The 10,009-nt window shown below is 40.7% G+C and overlaps 1 protein-coding gene across 1 annotated transcript in view; it reads right to left on the bottom strand.

Moving 5' to 3' along the window:
* The window catches only part of LOC148126753 (complement factor B-like), a 44,269-nt gene extending 41,927 nt beyond the window's left edge, over window positions 1–2,342 (bottom strand). The window contains exon 1 of the mRNA XM_087923292.1: window positions 2,229–2,342. Coding sequence (XP_087779418.1) covers window positions 2,229–2,286 — 58 coding nt within the window. The 5' untranslated portion in view covers window positions 2,287–2,342. The remainder of the gene's footprint in view (window positions 1–2,228) is intronic.
* Window positions 2,343–10,009: the final 7,667 nt, after the last annotated feature.

The raw sequence follows: 10,009 nt of genomic DNA, 5'->3' as shown, positions 1-10,009 counted from the left end.
TAATCCAGTTTGTTCAGGAAGGACTATTTCTGAAAGTCCCATAAACCTCAAATAGTCATAATCATAAACTTTCTAAACCTTAAGCTGTCTTATTTCTGACAGAAGGAGACCAAACAAAAACCACTATAAATGGCCTAAAACCTGATTACAGACTTGCAAAAAACAAGCCAAGTACTTCAAGGAAGAGAATACAACCACCGTGCTTTTTATCTTTACTTATGCTAATCTCAGCTTAATTCTGACTGAGATATGCTTAGCCTTGTATAAGCTGCTGTTAAAATGCAATAGCAAATGCAAAAACATTTAGGTGTCAAAACTGTGGGTGCAAGATATCTTTTTTTTTAAAGGTGTCCTTTACATAGGCATATATTTGATGCAGTGGTGGATTAAGGTTCACTGGTGCCCTAAACACTGACAAATCTTGGTGCTTCCCCTCCTTTCTTTGTACATACTGTACAAATGAAGCTAAGCTTTGGCCACATAAATGTTTTTGTGGTGCCCCATTGGGGGCTGGTGTCCTAAGCACTTACTCAGTCTGCTTAACGGTTAATATGCCACTGATTTGATGCAAACCCAATAGCTTTCGTATTTATTCTTACAAGGAAATTTTCAGCATACCGTAAGGCATTTGTTACATATAAACCATGGTGTGATCTCTTGGGTTTCACCCTTTTTCCAGTGTATGAAAGGCTATATAAAGGCAAAGGTTATCATTTCATTTATTTCATTAATCTTATTTGTTCATTTAATTTACACAGCTGCCAATCTCGAACACATGATTCTGAGCAGCCAGAAATCTTTTTTAAAAAAAACCATTATAGTTTTTCTTAAAAATAATTGCACTGAAAAAGAACATAATGTGGGAAAGAGGAATTTATAAGCAAATAAATCTTCCCATAAGCCAGGGAAAGAGCTAGGCTTATAAACCACTCTTTGTGACATTATGCTTTTCCAGTACAATTATTTTTAAGAAGGATTGCAATGGTGATTGTTTTGTTTCTAAAGATTGGTAGTCGCCCAGAATCATGTGTTTGAGAAAGGCAGCTGTATAAATTAAACAAACAAATAAGATCAATAAAATAAATGAAATTGAAGTCTTTGACCCTGTTTAGCTTTTCAGAGACTAGGAAAGGGGGAAAAACCCAGGAGATGACACCATGCTTTATGAATGACAAATGCCTTAATGCTGAAAACTTCCTTGTAAGAATATGAAACCTACTGTGTGTGCCTCAAATATAAATGCCCATGTAAAGGATTCATAAACAGAAAGATCTACAATTTTTGACACCTAAATGATTTTGAAATACATCCAAGGCATTTGAACATATTTTGAAATAGCTCTTTGCCCATTTGTGGCTTTTCAAATGTGCAATTCAGAAAGGAAATGAAAACGTTTTGATTTCAAAACTCCAATATTAATTTTGAAAGCTTTCTTGTCTCTTAGACTTCAAGTGCCAAAGATTCTATGAGACAATCTCTTGATTGTTTTTCAGAAGCATTGCCTATAAAGCACAGACATTATCAAATAAGATTTTTTGTAGGCTACCACATTATCATCATTGAATGTTCTTAAAAACTGCCTCTTATTAAAGAACCTTTATAAGTCATCCTTCCGATATTTTTGCATGTCAAAAAACAGCTAGAAATTATTTTTACTGAACTATGATTAACATGATGAATCCAGGATGCACAGAGAAAAAACACAGAAAGTACAAAACATAGACATGTGTACAAAGTCACAGTTTACACACACACATTTACTATGCATCAAATGTTGCCATATAGTGGTCTATTGCGACGGAGATAAATTTGGAATTGTGTGTATTTGGAATCCGCACAAATTTGATAGAATTGTGGTTCCTCTCTCCAATGTTTCATTATTCTAACTTTGTGACTTTTTTAAGGGTAGCAATCATGCTAAAATTAAATAGACAATCAATCCCTTATTTTGAAGATGTTAAAAAAAGCAGTTATGCAAAATACACCAGCTAGCCAAGACTGGAGAATAGAAGAAAGCAGCAAATATTCACTAGCAAAGAGTTGCAATAGGGGAATTGGGGAAAAAAAAAACACTTTAAAAACTCATGGGACAACTCTTTTCCTACACTCTTGTGGCAGGATAAAAAAGTCAGAGAGGTTTCAGACTTCAAAAGCCATTAGCTTCCTCCAACCTCGCTCTGGGCACCTGGAAAAAGTTCACCAGGTGTTTCTCAAAACTTTTAGCTTACCTGTGCCAAGTGCCAGAAGGACAATGGCAATGTAAAGGAGCGGACGGAACCTCTGCATTCCTGCCTATTCTTTCCCCGTCTGCCTTTTGGTTTCTCGGCTGCTACTTTGGTACTGACAGCTGGGATGCAGGGCAGCTGCTTATGAAATGTTGATTTTCCTCCCTCCAGACACGTTGTTGATTAACCCCGCCCTGAGAAACCAGCTGAGTTTTGGGAAATAACACAATCTATTAAGCAATTCTAGAGTTGGGTGGGAGAGAGGGGTGAGGCCAGAAGACCTTGCAGCTGCAGGTGGACAGGAATTCGCGAGGTTTGGGGAATAAAATTGGGAAAATCTGAATCGTGGAGGCAGGAAAAGAGGAAAGGTCATCTGGGAAATCCCCAGATTTAATATCACAAAGGAAAGTTTCACCATTTGAATTGTGCCAGAGGATTACTGCAGTGTATCAGGTCCCTGATATTGCTAAGTAATGGATCTAGCTGGGTGCCCAGGTGTATGGTTCTTAACCAACTCCTCCACATGCCTTCTAGCCTTCCACTATTTATCAAGCCAAACTACAATACATACAATAGCAATTTTTTGGGCATGTGACAATCAAACATAATTTCTAACAACTTACGGTGCTTTATCAGCATGGACTATGAGCGCAATAGGAAGTCTAACTGATTTAGACTAGGGATAATTGATCTCAGGATTGCCTGGGAATTGCAAACAAAAGCAACGGAGGCGCACATGGTCCGAACCACTCCTTCAAAACAATGAGAGTTTCATGGCAACATTAAGCGCGAAGAGGTTGGACAACCATTTGCCTGAAATGATATAGGTCAGGGGTGTCAAACTCAAGGGCCATGGCCCAGATCCGGCTCATGGGGTGCTTAGATCTGGCCTCTGGGCCTACCCTGGAAACAGCGAAGGACCGGCCCGCAGTCCCTCTGCCAGGAAAAAGGGAGCTCGAAGAGGCTGTGTCCGGCTATCCTGAGATCTGTTTTTGCTGGCAGAGGGCTGCAGGAGGCTGTGGCGGCCAAAAACGGAGTCTGGGAGGGCTGTCATGGCCGAAAATAGAGCCTCAATGAGTGACATCGAGTTGGCCACTCCCACCCTGGCCATGCCTCCCCTTGAGGTCCAACAAAACCCTGATGCGGCCCTCAATGAAATCAAGTTTGACAACCCTGGGATAGGGCCTCCTGCTTTAGCAGGGGGTTGGACTAGAACAGGGGTCCCCATCCTGTGGACCACAGTCCACCACTGGGCCATGGCCTATTCACAACCAGGCCACATGAGTGGTGGTCTGGTGTGCGCAGCCCCTCTCACGGCCACACAAATGAAACCATGCGCATGCCTATCACTTTGCACACAACCGTCCCCTCTGTTCCCCCTCTCTCCCCATGCTGGGCCGCTAACCTGGAAAGACTGGGGGCAAAGCTGGACTAGAAGACTTCTAACATCCCTTCCAACTCTGTTATTCTGTGACTCCGGGTAATAACTACATCTCATTTTTTTTTGTAAAGTTTTTTTTTTATGTTTAAAAACATACATCAATATCATTTCGTGAACAGTGTCATCATTCTGATACAAAAGCAATAATAATACAAAAATTATTACTAAATTAGTCCAGCTTACATAGTCTATTGTTGTACTTAATCTTTCATTTTTCAATTATTAATATTTTCTACATTCTTCTCTTAGTAATAACTTTTACTTTTGAGCAAACCTAGTAATATCCATTTTCAAATTCTGTTCCTAACCTTTAATATTCACTTTATATAGATAGATAGATAGATAGATAGATAGATAGATAGATAGATAGATAGATAGATAGAGAATAAAAGTATGTATAACAATGTATAACAATATTGTAATTATTAATATGGCCAAAAAAGCTGCTATGTTGATCTAATGTTGTTGTACATTCCTGTGCTAATGACTACATCTCAAAGTGTTGCTGAATAGGTGGTTCCAAATTGCTCAGAATTCTTTCCTTTCAATCCTATTCTCTATAAAAATGTAGAAACATTTGATATTTTTGGTATCCAATTTGTGGCGGGGTCTATGGGTCCGGTAGGGTAGGAAAGGAGAAAGCATCAAAATCAGACGGAAAGCAGAGCATCAATGCAAAACCCACCCCTTTGGGTTCATTCATGGATTCTGTACATGTGTTCAAAAGATGTAGAGCTTGCATCGCAATGTTCTACCTGCCATCTGGATGATTTTGACACAAACAGACATACACAGATGTACAAATGCCCCACAGATGCTGCTGTTGAAATGCAGACAACCAACAGAATTCACATGGTTTTTATGAAGGTATTTGGTGCTTATCTGTGAAAGGATGAGCAGCAGTGAGTCTACCTACCTACTTACCTTGTATGGCTACCTACCTATCTTAGTTATTGAAAAATACCACAAGGAAAAACAGGTATAGTATAGGTGGTACCTGGCTTCATAATAGTAATTGTGAGAGGGATCCTGGTGGACAATCATTTAAATATGGACAATCGTTTAAATATGAGACAGCAGTGTGCTGCAAATGAGCTGCCAAAAAAAGCCAGCACATTTCTGAGCTGCATAAACAGAGGGATAGAATCAAGATCATGTGAAGTATTAATAATACCACTTTATAATGCCTTGGGAAGGCCACACTTGGAATACGGCATCCAGTTTTGCTCGCCACGATGTAAAAAAGATGTTGAGACTCTAGAAAGAGTGCAGAGAAGAGCAACGAAGAGTTTTAGGGGACTGAAGGCTAAAACATACGAAGAACGGTTGCAGGAATTGGGTATGTCTAGTCTGATGAAAAGAAGGTAACATGATGGCAGTCTTCCAATATCTCAGGGGTTGCCAGAAAGAAGAGGGAGTCAAGCTATTTTCCAAAGCCCCTGAGGGCAGGACAAGAAGCAACGGGTGGAAACTAATCAAGGAGAGAAGCAACTTAGAATTAAGGAGAAATTTCCTGACAGTTAGAACAATGAATCAGTGGAAGTGATTGCTCCAGCACTGGAAGTTTTTAAGAAGAGATTGGACAGTCATTTGTCTGAAATGGTAGGTTTCCTGCCTGAGCAAGGGGTTGGACTAGAAGACCTCCAAGGTCCCTTCTAACTCTGTTCTTCTGTTCTGTATAGAGGAAAGTGAGAGTTTCTGAGATTGAAATGTTGCATTTGATTAATCCAAGATTGATGACCCATGCGGATTTTTCAGAATTGTGGGCAATAGCATTTTTTCCTCTTTTTTTTTTCTTTTGCTTGCTGCAAATACCATTAGATACTGTTTCCCGAGTTTTCTTTTTGCACATTTAAGGGCAGTAAAGCTAAATGGTAGAAATGGAGGAGAGCTTTGTCTTGCAAAGGCCTATTGTGTCCATTTGCACTTTTATCTTTTTTCCTTGGCAAATAATTGGATAACCAAACCCTGACCTTCTTATCAAATGTTGGCTTGATGAAACTAGTTGTGGGCCAAATGGGCTGATCTATACAATACAATAGCAATACAGCCCATGCAGGCAGGCGTAGGGCTGCATTGCTATTGTCTTTCTCATCTTCTCATCTTTACTACTATATTCTCCTATTGGTAGGTTATGATGTATCAATTGTTCAATCAATCAATCAATCAGAACAGAGCTGAAAGGGGCCAATCAATCAGAACAGAGCTGAGAGAGGTCTTCTAGTCCACACACACCCCTGCTCAAGCAAGGGACCTTATACAATTTCAGACAAGTAGCTGTCCGATTTCTTCTTAAAAACCTCCAGTGATGAAACACCCACAACTTCTGAAGGCAAAGCTGTTCCACTGGTTAATTGTCCTCACTGCTAGAAAGTTTCTCCTTAATCCCAGGTTGCTTTTCTCCTTAATTAGTTTCCACCCATTGCTTCTTGTCTTGCCTTCTGGTGATTTGGAAAATAAGTTGACCCCCGCTTCTTTGGGGCAGCCCTCAAATACTGAAATGCTGCTGTCATGTTCACCTCTAGCCCTTCTTTTCTCTAGACTAGCCATACCCAGTTCCTGCAACCCTTCTTCATATCTTAGTTGCACTTCTCTGCGTGTTTTCCAAAATCTTAATTTTTCATCACATTTTTTTGTAATGTGATGACCAAAATTGGATGCAGTATTCCAGGTGTGGTCTTACTAGGGTTTTATAAAGCGGTATGAATACTTCACGTGATTTGATTCTAGGCATCTGTTTCTGCAACCAAGGATTGTATTAGCTTTGTTGGCTGCTACTGCACACTGCTGGCTTTGTGTTATGGCTTTGTATTAGCACACTGTTGTTTGTATCTTATGATTTATGATCTATGACTTATCATTTTGTTGTTTGTATGTACACTGAGAGCTTATACACTAGAGACAAATTCCTTGTGTGTCCAGTCATACTGAGCCAATAAAGAATATTCTTCTATAGGTAGGCCTCTAAACTTAGGGTTCTAAAAGTCAGGATATCAGTTTCGCTTTGGTATATTTAAAGCCTTGTGTTCTGACCCAGTCAAACGTAGTTAAACGCAAACTTGTTTTAAAAGCAAAACCTATTTTATTGCAACACTGGGAATTACTTTCATTCCCAGCCAGAACTAATTATAAACAGTTCCCCAAGATAAGCACACGCCTTTCAGTGCTGTGGAATGCTGCCCAAAACAGAAGTCTTCAGTTATGACAGAAACCCACCAAAGTACCAGAAAAAAACAACAACCATACACAAAGCTTCAAGGAGGACTTGGAATCTATTGAACTACTTTGCTTCCTGCAAAGATTTCGGCCTCGAGGTCTGACTTTTATCCCTTATGGGAGGGGCAATCACCTCCCAGCCTTACTCCCAAGTCACCCTTTCTGTTTCAGCTGCTCTTGCCTTCTAGCAGCTCTGCACATATGCACACTGGGAACAGGCTCCCCTGGGTCCTCTGCTTCGCTGCTGCCAGAGTCCGAAAGCAGCACCCCACTCCCAGATGGTCCTGGCCCCATCCCTGCATCAGACGAAGGACCCTCGTCCAAGTCCTCTCCAGACTCCCTGACTAGTTCCCTTTCTTCCTCACTGTCCGATTCTGCTACCGGCTGCACCGGCTGCCCGCAAACCACAACACCTTGGCTGGAAAAAAAAAACCGTCAAAGGATAAAGGAAACTGTAATTTACTCTCAATCTGGTAGCCAGATTTGCTATGGGGCAGGATACCGGACACGAAGACAAAGTATATTCAGATGCTGAATAACTGCTTACATTATAAACCAAATATACCAAATAATCCAGAGCTGCCAGAACAGATTCTTCTAGCTAATCCAAGCCACAACAAAGTAGCCAGGCTGTCATTAAAAGAGCCAGGAAAATTTATTTCACAGCATACAGCAGAGGTGGTATTCAGCAGGTGCTGACCAGTTGTGGAGAACCAGTAGTGGAAATTTTGAGTACTTCAGAAAATCGGGAAATCCCACCTCTGACTGGCCCCGCCCCCATCTATTGTCTGCCTCCCGAGTCCCAGCTGATTGGCTGGGTCTTCTTTGGTTGCCCTGCACAGGAGAACGGAGCTGGAAAGCAGGTTAGTGGGGTGTGGAGGGAATGGGGATTTTGCAGTATCCTTCCCCTGCCACACCCACAGAACCAGTAGTAAAAAATTTTTTTGAATCCTACCACTAGTCAGAAGGTCACCAAAGGAATTGTGGCAATGAGAACAACAAAAGAAATAACTAGCAGTCAGCACAGCTTTGTTAAGAACAGATCATGCGAAACCAATCTTATTTCATTCTTCAACATAGTGACTAAATTAATAGACCAGCAAAATACTGTGGGCATAATATATTTAGATTTTAGCAAGGCATTCGACAAAGTAGACCACAACCTACTTCTTAATAAGCTAGAAAAACGTGAAATACATAACACCACCACTAGATGGACTCACAACTGGCTGACAAACTGTACTCAACGAGTAGTCCTTAATGGGTCTAAGTACATGGAGGGAGGTAAGCAGTGGAGTGCCACAAGATTCCGTCTTAGGCCCAGTACTCTTCAATATCTTCATTAACGACTTAGATGAGGGAATAGAAGGGGAACTTACCAAATGTGCAGATGATACTAAGCTGGCAGGAATAGCTAACACCCAAGAAGATAGGCTCAAGATCCAGATGGATCTTGACAGACTAGAATACTGGGCCATATCTAATAAAATGAAATTCAATATAGAGAAAAGTCAAGTCCTACACTTAGGCAAGGAAAACCAACAGTACACATTATAGACAGGATGAAACCAGGCTCAATAGCAGTAACTTGGAGTCTTAGTGGACAACCAGCTAAATAGGAGCCAGCAGTGTGCAGCCGCCGCCAAAAAAGCTAATGCAATCCTAAATTGCATTAGCAGAGGGATACAATCGAGATCAAATGAGGCACTAATACCACTCTATAAAGCCTTAGTAAGACCTCGCCTAGAGTACTGCATCCAATTTTGGTCACCACATTATAAAAAGATGTTGAGACTCTAGAAAAAATGCAGAGAAGAGCACCCAGGATGATTAGGGGACTGGAGACTAAAACATATGAAGAATGGTTACAGGAACTGGGCCTGACTAGTCTAGTAAAGAGAAGGACCAGGGGAGACATGATAGCAGTCTTCCAATATTTGAGGGGCTGCCACAGAGAGGAAGAGGTCAAACTGTTTTCCAAAGCACCCGAAGGCCAGACAAGGAATAATGGATGGAAACTGAACAAGGAGAGATTTAACCTGGAAATAAGGAGAAACATTTTGACAGTGAGAACAATCAACCAATGGAACACCTTGCCCTCGGAAGTTGTGGGAGCGCCATCAGTTGAGACTTTCAAGAAGAGATTGGACTGCCATTTGTCAGAAATGGTGTAGGGTCTCCTGCTTGGGCGGGGGTTGGACTAGATGACCTACAAGCTCCCTTCCAACTCTGATTATCTGTTATCTGTTAAAAGGGATTCTGGCAATGAGAACAACACATTCCACGCCAGTGTAGTTTTCTGCTAACTCAGGGATATATGGAGAGAACTTCTGCTTAACAGTGGCGGGAAATGGAAAGTGGTTTTTAGAGTTTAACACCAAAATCATAGCGCACATTTTTATTTTAACTTCCTGAAAGTACATGCAGAAACCACTCCACTCCTGGATGGAAAAAAAAAAGTCATGTATCTATCGGGTTATTCATTTATTTGTAGGGAAAAAAATTAGTGACATCAACAATTACGTGGCACATTTATGGTTTCCTGGATCACTTTTCTCTTTGTTTTCCTGTTGCTTTTTAAAATGACATCCAGATTTAAAATGTAATTATGAAACTAAACAAGGACATTCGCAAGTTGTGCGTATACGTGTGTCCAACAAGTTCAGGTGGCAACCACAACCTCACAGTAAAAAGACCTGCCCCTCCCATGGATGTCATAGAGTCTAATCTGGATATAGAAGTAGCAAACTGTCCCTGGGACTTCAGTATTTTGAATCAAACAGGAAACAGAAGTCTTTTAATTCAGAAGTGCTCTGACTTATTTATTGCTTCCTGGGGATTTCAAATAGCCTCTTATCATGACTCCCTGATTCATTTGTTTACTCAAATACTTTTCTTTTCTCACAAAGAGGCCTAATCATGAACTATGAAACTACATTATGCGATGGGATGATGTAAAATATGAAAAAGAACCACTTATGGCACTACAACATTCACACACAAACATTCGCCCTCAGTAAACAAGAATTAATATTAAGAGTCAACTGAGAATATGCTACTCCACTGGCAATTTATTTAATAGTAATTCCGCTGCCATGGTCTATAAGAAGTCATAACAAACAGGGCA

This window comes from Pseudonaja textilis, chromosome 2 (genome assembly GCF_049901715.1).
Source record: "Pseudonaja textilis isolate UNSWEBS1 chromosome 2, rPseTex1.2, whole genome shotgun sequence".
NCBI lineage: Eukaryota > Metazoa > Chordata > Lepidosauria > Squamata > Elapidae > Pseudonaja > Pseudonaja textilis.
The sequence above is the reverse complement of the archived record's forward strand: the minus strand, read 5'-3'. Positions and strand labels throughout refer to the sequence as shown.